The sequence below is a fragment of the Geotrypetes seraphini genome, chromosome 13 (assembly GCF_902459505.1).
Source record: "Geotrypetes seraphini chromosome 13, aGeoSer1.1, whole genome shotgun sequence".
In the NCBI taxonomy this organism is placed as follows: Eukaryota; Metazoa; Chordata; class Amphibia; order Gymnophiona; family Dermophiidae; genus Geotrypetes; species Geotrypetes seraphini.
The window spans coordinates 47,777,122-47,801,593 of record NC_047096.1 but is presented as its reverse complement, the minus strand read 5'-3'; the positions used below and the strand labels follow the sequence as shown (position 1 = coordinate 47,801,593).

The 24,472-nt window shown below is 43.4% G+C and overlaps 1 protein-coding gene across 2 annotated transcripts in view; it reads left to right on the top strand.

Annotated features, from left to right (window-relative positions):
• The first annotated feature begins 1,542 nt into the window (after positions 1 to 1,542).
• Positions 1,543 to 24,472, top strand: part of LOC117347039 (transmembrane protein 45B-like) — a 103,421-nt gene continuing 80,491 nt past the window's right edge. Inside the window, exon 1 of one of the 2 annotated variants that reach the window (XM_033917345.1) lies at positions 1,543 to 1,717. In XM_033917345.1, coding sequence (XP_033773236.1) covers positions 1,601 to 1,717 — 117 coding nt within the window. In that variant the 5' untranslated portion in view covers positions 1,543 to 1,600. The remainder of the gene's footprint in view (positions 1,718 to 24,472) is intronic. The other variant, XM_033917346.1, reaches the window with a different exon arrangement.

The following is a 24,472-nucleotide window of genomic DNA, read 5'->3' as shown; positions in this document are numbered from 1 at the left end:
TTATACAATCAATGAATAAAAATGCAATATACTTAAAAAAACAGTGCTAAGATTATACAATAAATGAATAAAATACAGTTTACTAAAATACAATAAAAATTCCACAAGAAGTTACTAATTATAAAATCAATATGCAATTTACCAGTCGATATTCTGGAACATCAGTTTACAAATTTGTCGAATAAATCAGTTTTTTAGTAATTTCCTAAAGGACATATATGAATGGGCCTGAGAAATAATGGCACTTAACCATAGATCCATCTTACCATCCATCTAAGAAAATGAATAAATACACATAAGATATAAAAATTTCTTAAAACAACAATATTGTGACATATAAAATGAATACAGCAAAAAAATGATTCAAAAAGTAAAAAGCATGATAAAACCAAACCTACCCAGTAGATGGCGCCAATACATAAGGAAAAAAGCCAAAATATGGACTAAAGGTAAACAGATAAAATAATCAATAAATATCCATCACAATGTAAATAAGAACAATAAGGCATCAAAAAAAAAAAAGCCAATAAAAACTAAAAGAGTGTATACCAAAAGCAAGGGGAGGGGAAATGATAAAACAAAAAGGAAGGAGCCAGTATGAACAGAAGAATAAAACACCGTGGAGGATCTTAAAAGCAAACACGTATTACCTAGCGGTAGGTGCTGAACGAATCCTACTGTCTGGCACAATATTCAAAACAAACGCTAAAAATAATAAGGAAGGCAGTATGAACAATATACTTTTTAAAAAGTGTAGATATATATAAAAAGGGGGTAGAGATAATACCAAAAAATCTTACCAACCTCGGAAGAACTCTACAGGAACTTGAAAGTCTCTGGTTTAAAAGAAACTAACACACTAGCATTACAGGGCATTGAACTGGGACACACAGAGAGAAAATAGTTAAATTGGTGAATCATACACCAGAGAATAATCAATAAAAACCTACTAGAATTCAACCATTCTGTATTCTGCTAATTTTCAGAACAGCCTGAAGGGAAGAGAACATTTCCCTAGAGCACAGGGGCCAAAAGAAAGAAACCTGTAATATTTTATTGCTCAAGGGTACTCATTCCAGTGAAACTTTTTTTTTTTTTTACAACAATAATAATGCTTTCCTTACATAAACGAATTTACTAAAGTATATTCAGGGATATAAGGTAAATACACTTAAGAGTTTCAAATCTCTGAGCTTTTTTATAAACAACTGTTTGATCACCCTTCACAGGCTATTTACCAACATAGGCCAGTTCGTTTTTGTATTTTCCTTACATAAACAGCAGATTGGTACTGTGTGACTAGCTACTTTAACAGAAAGAAAGAAAAACAACTGCATGCTCGTACTTAATTGGAGGATCGTGAAAAAGATGAAAAACACTCATCGTTATGGCTCTTTTTTAATTAGGGGTTGTTGTGGGGTTTTTTTTTTTTTTTAATGCTTTCTCTTCTTTTCTTTTTAAATTTGCCTGTAACGCTAAAGCTGCTCAGCATAGTCCCCACACCACAAATTATTCACTCAGTGCTCTAGCTATCGGGTTAAAATCGTCAACCATTAACCCAGTTTCAGGGTGGATCCTAGTGGCCGCGCCTTTGTGCGTGATGCACCTTCGGCCACAGCTGCTGGATGGTCGAGTGACGTCACGAGCTTCCCAGCAGGCAGGTGCCGGTGCTTGTTTCTTTCCCTTTGCTGTCGCAGGTGCTGCTTCTGCTTCACAGGTAGACTGCCATTAAATGAGTTCAATAAACTAGTGCATGGAAAATGTAAAAGGGGACTTCAGAGAGAATTTGGGATGTAGGGTATTTTAGCAGCTATATTGGGAAGAAAGATAGGGTTGGGAGGGTGCCTGTGTCATTTTGTTAGTAGGAATTCCTTTGTGTATTATCAATCTTCCATCCGCCATCTAATTTTGCTTGGGGGGGGGGGGGTATGTTTGTTCTGCAGCTTTTTTTCACAGCAAGCAGAGAAAATAGAAATGCCTGCGGTTTGGATAGTAACTTTTGTTGTTGGTTATACAATAAGACTGAACAGATGACATAACAAACATTAAGTTGCTTAAAATGTTATGGGATGGATGCAACATGTAGAAAGATATTTCTGCTTTTAGAGTATCAAATAGAATGAATTTCCCCCTTTACTGTATTATTACTAATCTATCATCCAACAGTTCCAAAGCCACTGTATTTAGTTCCTTCTTCCTAATTTAACTAGTTCAACAGCAGAAAGTACAAAAATTCAGCGTTTTTCTTTTCTCGGGTTAGCAGTAAAACAGAAGATATATGAAAGTAATCTTATCTAAGTAGGAAGAAATTTTAATGTGAATTTGAAGAACTCTGGTGTCACTGTTGAAAAAGGAAGTGGGCTTGGCAAGTATAAAGTTTGTTTGCTGATCAAAGGGTGTTGCTTCTAGCTTTCCTTCTGCTTGTTTGTAATGATTTAAATAAGGTGTGGATCATTGGTTTTCCTATTACACCCGGATGTTTTGGTTTTTTTAAATGAAAAAGTTATTTTAGCTGTGGAGTCTTCAACTTGCCCTTCCCCTTCCTGATGCAAATCAACCAACCAGTAGAAATAGTTCAAGCAGTTGAGCCTGTTGGTTTGGTCAGGCTTTGTCCTTCTTTTTTTTTTTTTTTTCTAATCATCTTGCTAAACAAGCCCCACTGCTATTAATAGTTTTGATTGAAGCTTGGTGTAATTATGCCCAGCCATCACCATATATACACGTGCACACCTTTTTTCACCATGCTTGCTTTAGTTCATAACTTAAAGCCATCGTCTACTAAGCTATGATAGAAGTTTCTACCACAGCCCGGAGCACAAAATGCTCCAATACTCATAGGAATTTTATGAGCATTGGAATAGTATTGGAGCATTTAGCACTCCAGGCCATGGTAGAAGCCTCTACTATGGCTTAGTATTTTTTTTTTTTTTTTTTTAAAAAGGGGGGCGGGGAATAATATGACAAGAAAAGCAGTGAAGGTGCCCTATGATGGTAAGGTACTTTTTGCATGAAAAAGACTTGACATGTACAAGTTTAAAATAGCAGTATAAAAAATGTTATAAATACATATGTATAACAAAACCAAGCCAAATATAAAAACTAATATAAGTTGTTAGAACTGATTCTTATGCTAATAATTGGGTACAGCAGCAACAACAGAAAAAAGGCTTCCACTTTCTACAGCAAATATATGCTGGGCAGTAAGGATAGATATTTAAAGGGATCATTCCGGAACTTGGAGGCAATGAGGATGGCTGTGTGAATGCTGAACTCCTCCTCTGGTGACTCTTACAGCATATTTTTCAGCAATTATAATTGATTCCCTCACAGCAGATAGATAATTTATTGTTATTATTATGGCAGCAGAGAACCAAATTCATCTTGAGAATACCTTTGCTGCAGGCAACAGTATTAGTAAAAGATTGAAGGTGAATCCTTTAAAAGTACCACTCCCCAAGGACTCTATGGACATCTTAGAACAACTTATGGAGAGAATGAAAATTGTACAGGATACAGTGGAGGCTAATTCAGTGAAGTTGACCAGGTACAGGAAGAAATTGGCAGCCTTACTAAGCAGGTTCAGATATTTAATGCAAGGCTGAAGAGTTGTGAGAGCAGAGTGGAAGCCTGCGAGACTAAGTTGGTCCAATGTCATACTGACCATAACACCATCCTGCACTTGTCCCAGGAATTGGAAGAGCTGAATAATAGGAAACGCAGGAAAACTGTCAGGTTAATTAGATTGCCTGAAGGAGTGGAAGGTACTGATGGCATAAAATTTTTGGAGGGCTTCCTACCAAAAGTACTATCACTGCAGTTTTCTAAGCCACTGGAAATTGAAAGGGCTCACAGAGTCCCATCAAGACGGGTAAATGGTCAAAGAGGCCCCAGGCCATTGATATTTAAGTTGCTGCGCTTCCAGCAAGCAGTGGAAATTTTGAGAATGACAAAAGAAAAGAAAAATCTAAAATGGCAAGAATCAAGTTTTGCTCCTACCAGTTTTTGCAAAAACAGCAACTGATCTGAGAAAAAAAGTTCCTGCTGCTCTGGCCACAGCTAAAACAGTTGGGTGCACAGTATGGATTAATGTATCCAGCGATTATGAAGGTGACCTATGCTAATAAAACTGTTAACTATGAGGACCCTGGAAAACTACAGGAGTTCATCAATCAAAATTTAGATGGAATGTCATAATGCCAAGATGGATGGACAACAAAGAAAAATGGGGAGACCCAATGATCCACAGTGAAAACAATCCACCAATGAAAACAAAAAACTGGATACAGATTTTCTGGAGATAATTTATTATATTGATTTATTTAATTAATCTCACAAAAGGAGCAAAAATTTGGGTGAACATTTCAATAACAATCTAATTCATGAAGATAATGTTGAATTAATAGGACACACTAGTTGTGGCAGATGTAAATACTGCTGCCGTTCTTTGATTATTAATCAAATCAAAATACCTAATACGAACAATGTTTATCATTTACGGGGTCATTCGGATTGTAACACCTCTCAAGTAATATATGGAATTTTTTGTCCTTGTAATAAGATGTACATAGGTCAAACCAAAAGAGCTATTAAATTGAGAATAGCAGAACATCTGAGTAGTATTCGTACCAATAAATCAGAAGCTCCTCTAACTGACCACTGGCATTCAGCTGACCTCAAATTCTGTGTAATTAGGCATTTTAAATTCAATAGACAGGGTGATATCTCTCATACTCTTCTTTATCACGAACAACGTTTAATCTATACTTGGAATACAGTAATTCCTAATGGTCTCAACAAAGAAATAGAATGGACCACTAGATAATTGTCATATATTATCTTTCAATCATATATAATAATATATCATTAAGACTTCATTTACCATGTGATCCTTAAACGGTCTTTATATACGTTGATACGTTTAGACGTCATACGTTGATTCGACTTTTCTGTTGAAATCTTCTGTCGGCGTGATCTCTCCATTGTGAGGTCCGAAGGTAATTCATTCTTCAGTTTAGAAGATATATTTTTTGAATATTTTTGATTTTTGAGAACTGTTATATTTCTTGTTTTGTTTATTTTTAGTTATTTCCTCCTGATGACGCAAATTAAAGTGAAACACGATCGGTGTTGAGGAAATGTTGGATTGTTTTCACGTTAAGGAGTTCTAGCTACATGTTGAATTTGATAAGCTTTTAACGGTGGATTTGGGGACTCACTCATTTTATATTATCAATTCTAAACCAACTACATAAGAAGTACTTCATTGCACGACTCCCAGTACCGACGAGCAGATCTCAAGGACACTTTTGTTTATCTTGAGACGACATATTTGACAGTGGAGATTTTCATGTTTTTCATCAATCATATTCAGCTAAGTATTCATCTATATATCTTCACCACTATTAATCTGCTTGAACAACTTAAATTTAACTAAATGTTTAGGGCTGGTAGGTAGGTGAGTGCAATGATGCAATGTTAATACATCTTCATTCTATTAACCTGTTGGTTTTAAATAAGATATTACACTGAGCACTCTATAATTATTTTTAATATTATAATATATACTTTAAATAATTTAATTCACTTTTTTTGTTATATTAGATAATTTATTATATACTGACATATAAAAACATATAAAAAGATGGATGGACAACATATTCTTTATTTTATTTTATTTTATTTAACATGTTTGGTGAGTAAATTCCTACTGTTGTTTTATGAGAGGGCGGTTAGGGTTTTTTCTTTCCTCTTTGTTTGGCCTCAAACATGTTTGAACAGTTAGCTCTTATTATTTGAATTGGAACAAGTTTTGTTTTTTTGTTTTTAATGGTGAAAAATGGAATGCTGGAAGGACTGGGACTTGCTTATCAGAATGAGGCTTGAAACGTTGTGAGTTTGTTAGAAGATGGTGGAATTGGAGTCGGCACCTCACCGATTGTTGAGCACGTTCCTGGGCTCCGTAAAGAACGGGAAGGCACCTGCGAGGAAAAGGCGCTCTTATGCGGCTCTGTGTTCTAATTGCCGAGTCGGAAAAGGCAGCATCTTAAACACTGCAGTGAGCACTAGAACACCAACGCATACATTGTAAAACTAAACAAGCCAGTCAATTGATCCTGTAGTCAATACCAACTGAAAACTATGTTCTTTTCATACACACAGAACAGAGATACACCCTCGCCCAATATGAAATAATCACAAACTAAAAATAGAAATATGTAGACAAAAGTTAAACTGAACTGCCAAGAAACCAGACCCTGGATACAATGCAACACCACAAAAACAGTAACACATATCCTCTAATACAGTGCAAAATATAAAGACAGTAGATGTAAATTTGAAAAAACTGATACATAACAATCACCACTTTACAAATTAACAAATAAAAATAAAACAAATAATGAGAAATAAAAAATACAATTTTATTGCACTAATCCCGTAAGCTCAGTCCCCATCCCCACAAACCACCTGATTCAATCCACACAAGCCTTGAATATTAAAGTATAAAAAGAAACAATATTCTGTACAATTGTCAATTTATAAATCAGCGTCTTCTCCCCACTCTCTCTTCCCCATTTCCCTTCAGCGTCCTCAGCCCACTCTCTCTCTCTCCACTTTCTTTCAGCGCACGCACATAAAAACAAGCAAGTAATTTTATATCATTTTTATTCTATTCATTCATAGAAATTAAAGTCTAAATAATGCCAGTCACATAACAAAACATGATTTTACAAAAATAATTCCCTGCACAGTCAAGCCTGCAAGGATTACTAGATGTCTTTCAGCAGCTCCCATCCCTCCCTCCCTCCCCCTTACCTTTGTGGCCAAGTCAAAATGATCTACCAACAATAAAATTTTAAAAACACAAAGCACACTGTACGCAGAGAAAATGTTAATTATCATTTATTTTCCGCAGGTTTTCAAAGAGGTCAAGGCCTTTATGCAATGTCACCTCAGTAACAACTATACAAAAATAGACAAATATTCCCCCTCCCTTTTTACTAAACCGCGATAGCGCAGGGAGCTGCGCTGAATGCCCCACGCTGCTCTCGATGCTCATAGACTCTCTGCGCTAAAAAACGCTATTGTGGTTTAGTAAAAGGGGGCCATAGTGCAAAATATAGACAGCATATATAAATTCTCAAAACGGACACATTTTGATCACTAAATTGAAAATAAAATCATTTTTCCTACCTTTGTTTGGTAATTTCATCAGTCTCTGGTTGCACTTTATTCTTCTGACTGTGCATCCAATATTTCTTCCCTTCTTTCAGCTTCCTGTATGCTTCCTCTCCTCCAGACCTCATTCCCTCCCCCAACTTTTTCTTTGTTTCATCCTGTCCCCTTCTTTCTTTCTCTCTCCCCATGCCCCCTTTTTTTCTGTATGTCTGTTTTTCTCTCTCTCTCCATGCCCCATTTCTTTCTTTGTTTCACCCTGCCCCCTTCTTTCTTTCTCTCTCCATGCCCTCTTTCGTTCTGTATGTCTGTCTTTCTCTCTCTCTCCGTGCCCCATTTTTCTTTGTTTCACCCTGCCCCCTTTCTTTCTTTCTGGCTCCCTGACCACCCTTTTCTTTCTTTCTCCCTGCTCTCCCCTATGCCACCACCATTGGGAAAATGCTGTCACCGCCACTGGGGAATAGGCTGCCACTTCCGCCATTGGGAACAGGCGGGCACTGAGTTCGCCCTGCTTCTCTTCCCCGCGGGGCCGACCAACTCTCGCCACCCGACGTCAATTCTAACATCGGAGAGGACGTTCTGGGCCAGCCAGGCAGCCATTGGCTGGCCCAGAACGTCCTCTCCGACGTCAGAATTGACGCGGGTGGTGAGAGTTGGTCGGCCCCACAGGGAAAAACAGGGAGAACTCGGCGCCGGCCTGTTTGCGATAGCGGCGGTGGCACTCAAGTGGCTAAAGAGACGCAGTTTGCCGGCCTAGGGAGAACACTGGAGGGTGGCCAGCTGTGCACCCCCTTGGGGCGTAAACCCAGGGTGGACTGCCCACACCCCCACCCCACCCCCACCTTGGTATGCCACTGTCTGTACCTCACTCCCTCCCTATGACCAAAAGTTCTCCTTTCTTCTATTCCTGTGTACACAACCATCTCTTTCCCTCCTTCCTCTCTCCCAAGTCCATGCCTTCTGTGTCCAAAAACACATTCCCTCCCCCACCTCAGCATCTCTTTCCCTCCCTTCCTCTCTCCCAAGTCCATGCCTTCTGTGTCCAAAAACGCATTCCCTCCCCCACCTCAGCATCTCTTTCCCTCCATTCCTCTCTCCCAAGTCCATGCCTTCTGTGTCCAAAAACGCATTCCCTCCCCCCTTTTGTATTCCTCGTTTGCCTCCCAGCCCATCTTAGCAACTTTCTCAGCAAAATGGATCTCGAGCCGTGAGGCTTGTCTTCTATTTCCTGCCTGTCCTGCTGCGCACACATAGCCGACCGGAAATCTTCCCTGACATCAGCACTGACGTCGGAGGGCAGGCTTTGCTTAAGCCCTCCCTCTGACGTCAGCGCTGACATCAGGGAAGACTTCCGGTCGGCTATATGTGAGCGGCAGGGCAGTAGGAGCAGAAGACAAGCCTCGCGGTTCGAGTTATATTTAAGCATGCAGGTACCCCGTCGTCCCTGCTCTCTCTTGTGCACCCCCTTTGGGACGTCTACCCGGGGCGGACAGCTGCCCCCCCCCAGGTACGCTACTGCTTGAATGGACAGTTAACATATAGTAACATAGTAGATGACGGCAGATAAAGACCCGAATGGTCCATCCAGTCTGCCCAACCTGATTCAATTTAAATTTTTTAATTTTTTCATCTTAGCTATTTCTGGGCAAGAATCCAAAGCTTTACCCTGTACTGAGCTTGGGTTCCAACTGCCGAAATCTCTGTTAAGACTTACTCTAGCCCATCTACACCCTAAGCCATTGAAGCCCTCCCCAGCCCATCCTCCACCAAATGGCCATATACAGACACAGACCATGCAAGTCTGCCCAGTACTGGCCTTAGTTCAATAATTAATCTTATTTTCTGATTCTAGATCCTTTGTATTCATCCCACGCTTCTTTGAACTCAAGTCACAGTTTTACTCTCCACCACCTCTCTCGAGAGCACATTCCAGGCATTCACCACCCTCTCCGTAAAGTAGAATTTCCTAACATTGCCTTTGAATCTACCACCCCTCAACCTCAAATTATGTCCTCTGGTTTTACCATTTTCCTTTCTCTGAAAAAGATTTTGTTCTACGTTAATACCCTTCAAGTATTTGAACTTCTGAATCATATCTCCCCTGTCTCTCCTTTCCTCTAGGGCAGTGATGGCTAACCTTTTTGAGCCCGAGTGCCCAAACTGCCGCACAAAACCAAAGAATTTCCTCAAAGTGCCAGCACATCAATTAAACCTTAATAACAAGATTTTAGTATCTAAAAACTCTTTATAAAGTTGCCTGAACTATGTAACATCATTTTTAAAGGTTGGAATCTTTGTATTGTCAGAGAATCAATTTGATTCACAATCCTTTGGTTTTCATTTCAATTTATTGGCAATTTATAATGTTTTAATGATTTCATTCAATTTAATGAATTTAGGAAGAATTTGATTCAGTTACACAATATATTTTAAATGTATTATTCACATAACATGTCAAATGTATCCTGAGTAAAAAAAAAGATAAACTTCTTAAAACTGTTAACTGTGACAAGACTCGGTGTGTATTCCCAAAGAGTCTATACATGTTTTTTTGTAAAATTTACAATCAAATTAGAAAATAGTTAAATCATTACATTTCTAATAATATGATGTAAAGAAAACAAAAGAGCTTTCAATTAAACCAACCATTTTTATTGGAAATTCCAGATTGGAATACAACAGGGCTTTTTTAAATAACATCTTTAAATAATATTTAAATAACTTAGAAAGTGTCTTAACTGCAAACTGAAAACACTGCTTCATGTAAACATATGCATTGGGCATGCTCTGAAAAAAATTAATGTGATTTTTGTTGTTGCATGCATGCTGATAACTTGTCAATCCTTGGCTCATAGTGCGTTAATTTTAGAGCAACACATGCAGCACTCATGTCATCCGTTAATCTGTTTCTAGCATCAGATTTTATATGATTCAAAGCCGAAAACAGCTGCTCACAAGCATAGGATGACCCAAACAAAGTAAGAAGAGCAATCCCAAGTGCTTTCATGGACTTAAAATTGTCTGGCAGAGAATTCCATGCTTTTAGGATTTCATTTTCAGAACTGCTAGCAGTGATTTCATTTGTCACCCTTTCACACTCAATACGTTCAAGAGACGCATGCAGGTCATTGAATTTACTTTTCCAGATAGAGCTTTCTTGAAATTCCAGTAGCTCCATTTCCAAATTTTGAATATCCAACCACTGTAAGCAGGAAAGATCAAGATCTTCAAATGTGGACTTTTCTGGGGAAATTATAAATGAAAGGGTTGTCTCCATCTTACGGAACTGAGAAAATCTTTTACTAAAATTCTCCTTTGCTTCGGCTACAATGGTGGAATTGCTTTCTGCTGTTTTTCCCATGCCTTGTAATTTTTTGTTTAGTACATTAAAGTGGTTAGTAAAATCTGTAAAGAACATGAGGTTGGTAAGCCAGGCCATGTTGGTGAGTTGAGGATAGTCTTCCCCCTTTTCGTTCATAAATAGCCTAACTTCTTCCAAGCAGGCCACAAATCTCTCTAACACTCGTCCTCTGCTCAGCCACCGGACATTATTGTACATCAGTAAAGTGTTATATTGTGCCTGAACCTCATCAAGAAGGGCTTGAAATTGTTGAAAATTAAGAGCACACACCATGATGAAGTTCACCATTTTTGTTACATCTTTGAGGACATCGTCAAGTTTTTTGCTGCTTTCTTTGGCGCAGAGAGCCTCTTGATGTATTATGCAGTGAAATTGAATCAGTGGATGTTTTGCTTCCTTAGCAAAGAAATGAATGAATCCTGATGTTGTCCCCACCATGCTAGGTGCTCCATCGCTAGTAACTGAAACTACTTTTTCTGGACTTATGTCTAGTGATGAAAAAGCCTCCATCACAGCATTGTGGATATCTATCCCTTGTGTTCTTCCAGGCAAAGGCAGCAGTTTTACCAGCTCTTCTCTCATGATGTCACCAGTAGCATAACGCAAAATGAGCGCTAGTCTTGCATGGTTAGTAATATCTGTACTTTCATCCAAGCACATGGAATAGAAGGGTGCTTTTTGTAAGTCGCAAGTAAGCTGTTGACTAACATCAGCAGCCATTCGCAGAACCCTATCTTTTGCAGTATTTCTGCTTAGCGGCATCTCAGAAATGCGCTGCACAATTTTATCCTTGTTTTGGAAATCATGGAAGAGTGAATTACTCCCAGCCAAAATTGCCTTTTTGATAAAATCTCCATCAGAGAGGGGCTTACCATGTTTTGCCATGCACAGTGAAATTTGAAAGCTGGCAACTGTAAGATGATTAGTTTTTGAATGATAGTTGCTAAAACTAAGAGACTGGGAGTGATATTTCTTTAATTTTCCTACAAGGAACTCTTTTCTTTGAGCTAAACCAAGTTCAGCAACACTGTTATGGTTGATCTCAAAGTGACGTTTGACACTTGATGTGCGAGACACAACACTTTCATTACACATAATACACAATGCTTTCCCACTGCGTTCAATCACTCCATATGTACTCTGTCCAGGCCTCTTGGAATGGTCTTCCACTATCTGTTTTTGCTTTTTTTGCTGTACTCATTTTCTTTGTTCAAGACTTCAAGTCTACAAAAAGATAAAATTTGTATAATAAAAAAAATCTAAGTGCTGTATACAAATGCGTCCCCATAAAAAAATATGTGATTGGGTAATTTTACTAATTGTAGACATCCGTTTTGGTCAAAAAATATACTGTCCGGGTGAAAACCGGACTTGTGCAACCTGAGTGTATGGGAAAAGGACTTTTATTTTTCATTATTGGAGCCTTTGTTATTTTATTATGATGTTTACAAAAGCACTGTGAAGGGCCACATATACACTTTACTGTTTTTTGCTATATTGAGTTTTCCATAAGGTACAGCGCAGAGGAAAAGTGTGTTGGTTGTTCACAGAGAGCCCAGCCCTCCTCTCAGCTTACTGAACTTCTCTATGCAATCATCATAAGCAGCTTTTTTATTTCCTCGAATTTAGCATGTCCCCCATGGAAGATTATAGAGGAGCACATTATTAGACACATTAACATCCCCCCATATCCTCATCTCTCTAGCATGGGAGCACTAGGAACTGTTCCTGATTACAGATGTCACATGTGGAGTCACACTACAGCCTCACTGAGTTCCTGTGACAGACTCAGTGTGAAGCTTCTCTTCCTCCCCCCACTTCCCCCTCACACACTGCCTGGCTCATAGGATACTAAGGGGAAGACAGGCAGGCTAAACATCCACTCACAGGACTGCAGCCAGCACAGGAGGATGGGCCGCGGCCCACCGGGACAATGCTCGGTCCTCCCAATGGCCAGTCCGGCCCTGTTGCCAGGTGAGCTGCAAAGCAGACACCGGCACACTCGCCTCCCACCGCGCCGCATATCTTAATTGCGGACTAGAGAGTTGCGCGGGGACAGAAATCCCACCCGTCCCCGCCAAAGTCTCACCCGTCCCCATGAGGAATCCCTCCGTCCCCACCCGTCCCCACGAGGAATGTCCTCCATCCCCGCCCGTCCCCGTGAGGAATCCCCTCCGTCCCTGCCCGTCCCTATAAACTTCAGAAATAGTTATTTCATTTAATTATGCTACTGAATTAAAGGCTCTGGTAGAAACCCATTTACAAATAAGCAAAAAGACTTTATTAATTTGGAAATATTAATTGGGAATAATACACACTTTGTAAATGGGTTTCTACCAGAGCCTCTTTTGTTTATAAATTTTTATCAGCACAACTAATATACTACTTTATCCTGAAGCAAAGAAAAAAAGAAATAGAATTATTTTCCTACCTTTGTTGCCTGGTTTCTGCTTTCCTCATGTTCTCATTCAGTTCCTTCCATCCACTGTCTCTCTTCCATCTGCGTCTTCCATTTGCTCTGTTACTGTGCCTCTCCCTTTCTCCCCCTTCCAAATTGGTCTGGCACCCATCTTCTTCCCTCCGCTCCCCCCATAGTCTGGCATCTCTGTCTTCTTCCCTGCCAGCGTCTTCTCCCCACTCTCTCTTCCCCATTTCCTTTCAGCGTCCTTCTCCCCCCCTTCCATCTTCCCCATGTCCTGTCAGCATCCTTCTCCCCCCTCTGTCTTCCCCATGTCCTTTCAGCGTCCTTCTCCACCCCTATGTCTTCCCCATGTGCTTTTAGCGTCCTTCTCCCCCCCCGTCTTCCCCATGTCCTGTCAGTGTCATTCTCCCCCTTCTGTCTTCCACAAATGCTTTCAGTGTCCTTCCCCCCCACCCCGTCTTCCCCATGGCCTTTCAGCATCCTTCTTCACCCCTCCTTCTCTCCCGCCCCGGGTGCAGCACAGCCGGCCAGGTCCCCTTACTTTTGTGGCGCTTTCCCGACCGACAGACCGACAACAGCCCCGGTCTGACAAACCTCCCTGCCCTTAACCGCGAATCTAAATTTCCTTCTTACAGCTGCTGTAAGAAGGTAATTTAGATTCGCGGTTAAGGGCAGGGAGGTTTGTCGGACCAGGGCTGTTGTCGGTCGGTCGGGTTAGTGCCACAAAAGTAAGGGGACCTGGCCGGCTGTGCTGCACCCGGGGCGGGGCGGACCGCCCTCCTCCCTTGGTAGCCACTCGAGCCGCGAGGCTACTCCTCCTTACCTACCCTGCCTGCAGTACAGAACCAAACGGAAGTCTTCCCAACGTCAGCACAGACGTCGGAGGGAGGGAGGGCTTTGTTTACCGACGTCAGCGCTGATGTCGGGAAGACTTCCGTTCGGCTCTGTGCTGCAAGCAGAGCAGGTAGGGAGAAAAGCCACGCAACTTAGTACATCCAGCCCCGCAGGAACCCCGCGACCCTCGGAGGCGTCCCCACGGGATCCCCACGACCCGTGCATTTCTCTATTGCGGATCTTCCCGTGTGCCAGCTACAAGGCCTTCGCGTGCCATAGGTTCGCCATCGCTGCTCTAGGGTATACATATTCAGGGCTTCCAATCTCTCCTCATACATCTTCTGGCGCAAACCTCCTATCATTTTCGTCGCCCTCCTCTGGGCCGCCTCAAGTCTTCTTACATCCTTCGCCAGATACGCCAGATACTGTTTGTTTGGTTTTTTTGACTAAGCGGGTTGCTTTCTCCTTTCTGCCTCGCCTGACAAACCAACATTAAACCCTGTACAAACCTAACTGATATCGCACTCAAAAGCGTATTTAATACTTTTAGTGGTTCTTCTGCTAGGGTCACCTGAACAATTAAACAAACAATTAAAAAACCAGACTTCCATCATATAAAGGTACTCTTTTATAACTGCCAGAGTACCGCGTTTCTTACTAATATGGTCGGCAGCTTTATCCCGGCTCTAATACCCACCAATGGCACTCTATGGAAGGCCCAGCACCGATTACCGGCAGCACGGCGAGGACATAGGCACTGAGGTAGCGTCCCATCATCGCTTATCTCCGTCATTCTGGAAGCTCCTGAGCAGTAGCACCTGGTCTAGAACAGCATCCAACAGTGCCTACCACCACTGCCAACACCTCCACAACAGTCAGCAGCAACAGCAAAAAAACGCTAGCTTGTCTGCGGTGTTCCTTGCTCACATGTTTAAAGACAATAGACTGTTTTCAGTCTAATTCTTTATATGTGAGTTTGCAAACCATTGGACCCCTGAGTAAGGTGTGTTCACTGAAACACAGACAATGTAGGGTCCGGTTGGATTTTTATCACTGTATTTTTTTATCATTGTACTTTTTTAATTGAATTTTCATGTTTTTATATGTCAGTGTATAATAAATTATCTCCAGAACATCTGTATCCACAGTTTTTTGTTTCTGTTTTCATCGATGGATTGTTTTCACTGTGGATCATTGGGTCTTCCCATTTTTCTTTGTGATGCTTTTAAAGCTACAATGAGAGGGCAAATCATTTCATATTCGGCACATATTAGGAAACAACTTAAAATGGAATTTTCTAATTTGAAACAAAATATTAAGGATTTGGAGTCACAATTGGCCTTGAAGTGGGAACAAATTACTTTACAGGCCCTCCTGAAAGCTAAATATAAATACAACAAGATTTCCTCACAACTGGCTAGGAAAGATTTGTATTATGGAAACTCAAATAAAGCTAATTACCTCAAAGTAATAAAAAGGAAAGTAAAGATTGTGTCAATTAAAGATGAGAAGGGTGAAACTCATTTTCAAATTGGAAATATTTTAAAACAATTTTTGAACTATTACAAAGCATTATATTCTTCTGAGCTTTATTCAAATAAGGAAATTGAGGGTTTAGAATTTTTTTAAATGAATTAAGGGGCCAAAAATTCCTGAGCATATAAGGGGAGATATTGAGGCACCTATATCATTGAAAGAACTTCAGACAGCGTTGAAGTCACTTAGAGTTGGATCCACTCCAGGTGGTGATGGATTTACTGTGGAGTATTACCTCATCTTTTAAATTTCTATCAGGCACAACTAATTAAAGGTTGCATTTCAGGTACTATGGCAGAATCTTTAACTATTGTCTTGCCAAAGCCAAATAAAGATCCCATGTTGATTTCAAATTACATGTCTATTTCTTTGATTAATGTAGATGGAAAACTTCTGGCTAAGTTATTGGCTTTACGCTTGGCCAAGGCTCTCCCTTATATTACTGGTATGCACCAAATGGGTTTCGTTCCTCAAAGACATTCATCAAATAACACTAGACTGGCTTTTAATATGTTAAATTTAACAAAAGACATGGAAGATCCGGCCTTCTCTGTTCTTTGGATGTGGAGAAGGCCTTTGATCGTGTGGAATGGACCTTTATGTATCAAGCAATGGATTGGTTTGGTATTGGATCCGGATTTATACAAATGATTCAAACCTTGTATAGTTCCCCTTCTGCCAGATTATATATTAACTAGTCTTTTAGCCTGTTACATTAACGGGTGCTAGAATATGTCTTTCTGTCTGTCTTTCTTTCTGTCTCTCTCCCTCCCACTGTCTGTCTTTCTTTCTGTCTGTCTCTCTCCCTGGCCCCCTTTGTCTGTCTATCTTTCTGTCTCTTTCCCTGCCCCTGTGGCCCTCCCCCTCCATTTCCCTGTGCAGCAACATTTCCCTCCCTCACCCCACTTCTCTGTGCATCAGCAGAATTTCCCTTCCCCCCTCCCCCGCCCCACTTCCCTGGGCAGCAGCCACAGCAGCAGCATTCCCTCCCCTCCATTTTCCTGTGCAGCAGCATTTCCCTCCCCCCACCCCAGTTCCCTGTGCAGCAGCAATAGCATTCCCCCACTTCCCTGTGCAGCAGCAGTATTTCCCTCCCCCTCCACTTCTCTGTACAGCAGCAGCATTTCCCTCCCCCCCACTACCCTGTGCAGAAGCTGAAGCAGCATTCCTTCTCCCTCCATTTCCCTGTGCAGCAGCATTTCCCTCCCCCACACCACTTCCCTGTGCAGCAGCAGCATCAGTATTTTCCTCCCCTCCACTTCTGTGCAGCAGCAGCAGCAGCAGTATTTCCTTCCCCCTCCACGTCCCTGTGCATCAGTAGCAGCATTTTCCCCTACCTCCCTTCCCGTGGTCTGGCCAACTCCTTTAGTCCCTTGCCGGAATTTATTTTTAAGTTTAAAGGTACGACAGCAGCTCCTCTCACGATCGCCACCTGCGTCGGAAGCCTTCTCCGACGCAGGTGCGGCTCTTGAGAAGAGCCGCCCCCGCGGCTTTTAAACTTATAAATAAACCGGCCAGGTGTGAAGTGTAAGGGAGCCGGCAAGACAGCACATCACCTTGGGGTCTGCGCGAGAGGGAATGTTGTATATGCACATGTGCACTCCTGCCGGCCACGGACCTATGGATCAGGGATCAAGGATCAAGCAGGTAAGAGTGTGCATGCGCGCTTAGCGTTTTATTATAGTAGATACTTTTTCAGAACGTTTTCATCTGGAGAGGGGAGTTAAGAACATAAGAATATAAGAATTGTCACTGCTGGGTCAGACTAGTGGTCCATTATGCCCAGCAGTCCAACCAGCGCCCTAATTGAGACTAGCCCTACCTGCGTACATTCTGGTTCAGCAGGAACTTGTCTAACTTTGTCCATTATCTCCTTTGCTTTTTGATATTGTTGTGGAACCCTTGCTATTGGCTATTCAACAGGCAAAGGAGATTCAGGGTATTCCTTATGCAGGTTGGGAATATAAAGTCTTTGCTTATGCAGATGACATTTTGCTTCATTTGAGTAATCCTGAATCTACCATCCCACATTTACTAGATTTAATTTAGAGAGTTGCACGGAGACAGAAATCCCACCTATCCCCGCCAAAATCCCACCCGTACCCATCCTTGAGGAATCCCTCCATCCCCACCCGTCCCTATAAACTTCAGAAATAGTTATTTCATTTAATTATGCTACTGAATTAAATGCTCTGGTAGAGACCCATTTACAAATAAGCAAAGACACAGTGTTCCTCCAGTCATTCGCAGATCGTTGTTTGCTGTCCCGGTCATTCGTGGGTTTTCTGACTGCGAATGACCGGGCAGGAGAGGACAGCTGCAACGGCAGGAGAGAGCAGCCAGAGTGCTGGCGAGTGAAGGAATTCACTCGAGGTATTCTCCGCCCACCTCTTCCTGCACTAAAGTCGGGCCTCACCAATCAGGAGCTGCGTGTCAAATCAGCTTCTGATTAGTGAGGCCAAACTTTAGTGCAGGAAGAGGCGGGCGGAGCATACTCCGACTGCTCTTTCCTGCTCTCCGTGTGCCTTCTCCTATCTCCCCCCGCTAAAAACCGTATTCGCGGTTTTTCAGCATTCGCGGGGGTTCCTGGAACAGAACCCCCACGAATATTGGGAGAGTATTGTATTAATTGGGAAGAATACATACTTTGTAAACGGATTTCTACCAGAGCCTCTAATGTAAATATAAAATATAAATACTCAGCTGATGAGAACCCCCAAGCTGTCAGCTGAGGACTTCCTTTGCAGTTGGCCGGGGTCCCTTTTGCCAAGCTTGGCAGGTAGCAATAGCATCCCTGAATCACAGATGCTGGCACCTCAGTGGCTCATGGATGCTGCCAGCAACTGCTGCGATTAGTGGAGGGGAGTTCTGGTCATCTCTAGAGGAGGTCCTATGTTGGTGGTGCTTGGGGATCCCCAACAGTCATACCAGTGACGTACCTAGGGTATGTGGCACCCGGGGCCCATAATTTTTGGACCCCCCCCCCAATGTAAAAAAATATTTTTTGTAATAACCATGAAACTGAATAAATGGTCATAATAGAAACAGGCAGTGAAAATTTTCTTTTATTGAACCTCATATATGTAACCATTATTCCAAACATACCATAACATAACATAAATTATGTCTGAATTGTCATGACATCAGAAGTGCATATGGAGTAGTTGCAGGTGATGCTTGGGACAGTTCTGATTGTGTTAGTTCGGTTTTATGTGTTTTTGAATAGAAGGGTTTTTATTTCTTTTTTGAAGGTTTTGTAGTTTGTGGTTGAGGTCAACAGGTTGTAGAGTTGGGGGTCGAGTGTTGCAGCTCGAATGGCTAGGAGGTTGTCGAACTGTTTTTTTCTTTTGACGTTTTTGGTTGGAGGGTGTGTGAATGGTGCGTGAGTTCTCCTATGTCTGGTTGAGGTGGATTGAATTATTTAGCTGAAGAAATTAGTTACCCCCCCATTCCACACACATTAATTCTCTTCCATTTTTGTTCCCATTATAAAAAAACACTGATAAGTTCTCAGAAAAAAAATACATTAAAATAAGAAGTGAAAACAAAGGCCCCTACAGATGAGAACATAACATAAGAATAGCCTAACTGGGTCAGACCAATGGTCCATCATGCCCAGTAACCCATTCTCATGGAAGCCAATCCAGGTCACTAGTACCTGATCAAAACCCAAAGAGTAGCAACATTCCATGCTACCGATCCAGGGCAAGCAGATGTTTCCCCATGTCTTAATAAAAGACTATGGACTTTTCCTCCAGGGATTTGTCCAAACTTTTCTTAAAACCAGCTACGCTATCTGCTTTTACCATAACTTCTGGCCACTTCATTTTTAAGCTGAGATCTTTCCTTCCAAACAGAGACTTTGCTAGATATCAAATACAGCACAAGGTAACTTCACACGGACTTAGCAGTGCAGGAAATGTGAATCTCCTCATACACCCACCATATAGTGCAAAAATGTGCAAAGGTCTGGTTTTTTCTTTCGATCACTACAAAGACTAATGCCACACAAGCAGCGCTGTTACAAACATATTCTGTAGGTCAGTGCTAAGGTTAACAAAGTTTCCTTCCTTGGACCAGTAGGAGATACTGACAAACCACTGGAAGAGATCCCAAAACAACTACCCAGGAACAACACCCAAAGACCCACTCAGTGTGTGAACCAGTTGAGTGGAGTGGACTAACTGGGGGGTGGAAATGGGCCCGGAGTTTGCTCAGCAGAATTTCCAAGATCACCTCTTCCTCTCAACACATTGACACGATGCCACCACCACCACTAGGAACACCTCACCGGGTAGGCCAGCAATGTTATAAACTTTATAAAACACATTATTATATTTTCTTATAAAGCACATATTTTAACTGAACTCTCTGACATCGTCAGCCTTGCCATTCACAAAAATAAAAGGAAGAAAAGTTCCCATTTCCTGCTATCTCATGTCCCCGGCCTATACAATACTTTTCTTCTGCAGAGTGCAGACCCTTCAAAAATCTGACCAAATCCTCATTTCACTTGCATTATAAAGTACTGAGGATGCCATCTCTCCCCAATCCCAGGTCCTAAAGTCTAAGACAGTAGCGCAAACTAGTGCTGCCAGATTCAGGAAAAAAATTTTCGATTCGATTCAGCCTATTGAATTGGTTTATCGATTCGATTTTCCTGCCCAATTGGGTGTTTTTTTTTTCAAACATTCTGGTGGGTTTATTTTATAGCTTTTTCACCCCCCATTTGGCTTCTCCTAACCACACTGGCGCTGTGGTGTAAATAAAATAAAATAAAGAAACAAAAAGGACTTTTCCTCTCTCTGTTAAATCCTAGCTCACGTTTGTGGTCTAACACCAGCTCTGGCAGGATACGCATTTCAAATCTGACATATTGTAATCACAAAACAGAAAATAAAATTAGTTTTTCTACCTTTTTGTTGTCTGGTTATTTTTAAAATCTTGTTGGTCCAAGGCTCTGGTTGTCTTCTGATAACTTGCTTGCCAGGGTCTCCTTCTTTCTTCTTTCTCTGTGCTAACCATCCATCTGCCATCTCTGTCCTCCCCTTCCGTTTCCCTTCCCTCCCCCGGATGTCTGGCATCTTTCCTTTTATTTGTCTCCCTCCACAAATCCACCTTTTCTTAACTACCCTTTCATCCAGCAGCTCTCCCTCCTTCCCCACCACCCCAGGGTCCACCATCTCTCCCTTTCTTTTCCCAACTACCCTCCTAATCAGTATCTCTATCACCACCCTCCACACCATCCCTTGTGTCCAACTTCTCTACCTTTCTGTTCCTTCCCTCCCTAAAACCCATGTCCATCATCTCTCTCTCCTCTATTTTCAGACCCATTATTTATTCCCACCCAAAGTCCGGCATATGCACGTCTCTTTGAACCCCTCCCCCTTCCCTCCGTGTACTTCTACACCAGGGCCCCCCTCCCCTGTAGGCCTGTCCCCCCCTTAAAGTTCTGCATCCCACCCCTGAAGGCCTGTCCCCCCTTGAAGGCCTGCCTGCCTGCTCCCCTTGAAGGTCTGTCCCTCCCCCTTGAAGGACTGCACCCCCCCTTGAAGGCCTGCACCCCCCCGAAGGCCTGCACCCCCCCGAAGGCCTGCATCCCCCCTCAAAGGCCTGTCCCCCATGAAGGCCTTTCCCCCCCTTGAAGGCCTGTACCCCCTGAAGGCCTGCCCCCTTGAAGGCCTGCCTGCCTGTTCCTCTTGAAGGTCTGCCCCCCTGAAGGCCTTTCTCCCCCTGAAGGCCTACACCCTCAAAGGCCTGCCCCCCCTGAAGGCCTGCCCCCCCTTGAAGGCCTGCACCCCCCCGAAGGCCTGCACCCCCCCCCCGAAGACCTACACCCCCCTCGAAGGCCTGTCCCCCCCTCGAAGGCCTGCCCCCCCTTGAAGGCCTGCCCCCCTTGAAGGCCTGCATCCCCCCCGAAGGCCTGCATCCCCCCCGAAGGCCTGCATCCCCCCTCGAAGGCCTGTCCCCCCTGAAGGCCTGCACCCCCTGAAGGCCTGCCACCTTGAAGGCCTGCCTGCCTGTTCCTCTTGAAGGTCTGCCCCCCTGAAGGCCTTTCTCCCCCTGAAGGCCTACACCCTCAAAGGCCTGCCCCCCCTTGAAGGCCTGCACCCCCCCTCGAAGGCCTGTCCCCCCTGAAGGCCTTTCTCCCCCTTGAAGGCCTGCAACCCCTGAAGGCCTGCACCCTTGAAGGCCTGCCTGCCTGTTCCTCTTGAAGGTCTGCCCCCCTGAAGGCCTTTCTCCCCCTGAAGGCCTACACCCTCAAAGGCCTGCCCCCCCTTGAAGGCCTGCCCCCCCTTGAAGGCCTGCCCCCCCCGAAGACCTGCACCCCCCTCGAAGGCCTGTCCCCCCCCCCTTGAAGGCCTGCCTGCCTGTCCCCCCTTGAAGGCCTGTCCCCCCCTTGAAGGCCTGTGCCCTCCCTTGAAGGCCTGTCCCCCCCCCGAAGGCCTGCACCCCCCCCGACAGCCTGCCTGTCCCCCTGAAGGCCTGTCTCCCCCCCTCCACAAGGCCTGCTGACCCCCCCACTACCTCGAAGGACCGCTCGGCCCCACCACCACCACGAAGAAATGCTCATTCCCCCGGCCTCTCCGCTTCATTTCCCTGGGGAAACAGCCTGCAGCAAGATAGCGCGATGCCAGCGATCTTTGCTTGCTTCGGCTGTTTCCTCCGCTGCGGTCCCGCCCCTCCTCTGATGTCAGAGGAGAGGCGGGACCGTGGCGTTGGAAACAGCCGAAGCAGGCAAAGATCGCTGGCATCGCAATCTTGCTGCAGGCTGTTTCCAGACGCGACACCCGGCGCAGGGGGGGGGGGGGAACCGGACCGAGAGCACCCCTTCAGGGCTTGGCACCCGGGGCGGACCGCCCCCCCTTGGTACGCCACTGAGTCACACAAAGATCAGCAAGTACCTCAACACTGTAGAAATAAAACCAGAAATGCATTTCCTTTTCTTATGAACACAATACAAAGACATCTGCTATATACATTTCCCAAAGCTAACATATTTTAGTCAATAAATTCCATTTTTTTAGCTTTGTTTTCTGGAGACTTATTTTTCCATAAAGTTGGCCCAGTTTCTTTGTTCCGCTTTCCTATCTTCTGTAAATTCTTCTGTTGCTGTCCATTGGTTCCTCCTACCATGGTCCAGCATTTATCCCTTTCTCATCTTTCGTGCCTGCCCACCAGTCCCATGCTCAACATTTCTCCTTCTATTCTATCACTGCTCTCCAGCACCATGCAACATCTCTCCCTCCATTCCCTTCACCACTATGTCTAACATTCCTCCCTCTTGCATCTATTTCAATCTGTCCCACTGTTCTCTTTTCTACCACATTTCTCCCTCTCATCTGTACCTCACTCCCTCCCTATGACCAAAACTTCTCCTTTCTTCCATTCCCCATGTACACAAGCATCTCTTTCCTTCTCATTGACACACCCACGCCCAATTCTCCCTTTCTATTTCATCCCCCACCTCAGCATCTCTTTCCCTCCCTTCCTCTCTTCCAAGTTCATGTCTTCTGTGTCCAAAAACTTATTCCCTCCCCCACCTCAGCATCTCTTTCCCTCCCTTCCTCTCTCCCAAGTTCATGCCTTCTGTGTCCAAAAAAACATTCCCTCCCCATTTCAGCATCTCTTTCCCTCTCTTCCTCTCTCCCAAGTTCATGCCTTCTGTGTCCAAAAACGTATTCCCTCCCCTACCTCAGCATCTCTTTCCCTCCCTTCCTCCATCCTCTTTCCCAAGGTCATGCCTTGTGTCCAAAAATGCACTCCCACCCCCCCTTTTTGTTCCACTTTTGCCTCCCATGTTCGACCCCTTCTGTGTCCTGCTTTTGCCTCCCACGTTTGTATCCGGCCCTCATCTGCCAGCAAATTACCTTATCAGCAACTTTCTCATCCAAATGGAGCTCTGAGAGGTAGCTCGAGCCACGAGGCTCGTCTTCTTTTCTTACCTGCCCTGCAGCAACACATAAAGCCGACCGGAAGTCTTCCCCCGTGGTCAGAACTGATGTCGTATGGAAGGCGTTGCATCAGTCGTGTGCAGCGTGCAGAGCTCGTTGCCCTACATGCTGCTCTCCATCCGATGTCAGCGCTGACATCGGGGAAGACTTCCAGTCGGCTATATGTGCTGCTGCAGGACAGGTAGGAAAAGAAGATGAGCCTCGCAGATCGAGTTGCTCAAGATCCCCGTGACCCGAGGGACATCCCCCACGGGATCCCCGCAACCCGAAGGGGGAACCCGCGAGATCCCCGTCGTCCCCCTTCAGCTCTCTAATATGATTGACCATTTTGGAAAATTGTCTGGATATAAAATAAATTGAAGTAAATCGGAGGTTCTTCCACTAAATGTGCACTGTCCAAAAGAATTATTTGACTCATTCCCTTTTCTTTGGAAAGAAGAGGGTATAAAATATTTAGGTATTTGGATTCAAAAAATGCTGGAAGAGACGATGAGAGTAAATGAAAAATCTCTATTGCTGAAGGTCTCAGAAATGTGTGAGCAATGGAACACAATGGTGGGAGAGAGTTCAAACAGTTAAAATGATGATTTTGCCTGTGGTTTGCTACCAAATGGGTATGTTGCCAGTTTATTTCAGGGGTCCTTTTATAAAAAATTGAATAGTATTCTTACCAAATTTATTTGGCTGGGTAAAACTGCTTAAATTTCTTTAGTATCTTTACAAAAACCAATTGCGGTGAGTGGGGTAAATTTCTGAAACTTTTATAGGTACCATCAGGCCTATATACTGCGTCAGGGTATATATTGGATCCTTCCTGAGCTCATGGAACATCTTCCTGAGTGGCAATTTATGGGGTCCTTTTACAAAGCCGTGCTAGCGGTTTTATCGCACGCACTGGATTAGCGTGCGCTAGCCGGAAATCTAATGCCTGCTCAAAAGGAGACAGTGGCTAGCGCATGCGGCAGTTTAGCATGCGCTATTCTGCGCGTTAAGGCCCTAGCATGGCTTTGTAAAAGGAGCCCTATGTCCCCATTATGGTTGTTTCATGTGTTATCAAGTTACCCAGATATGTTAAGGATAATAGTATTTTATTTGACACCTGGAAAACCTTGAAATTTATTAACAACTTAACAGATATTCCAGTGGAGCAATTCACGTGTCAATCCTTATGGCTAACTCCAAGATTCAAAT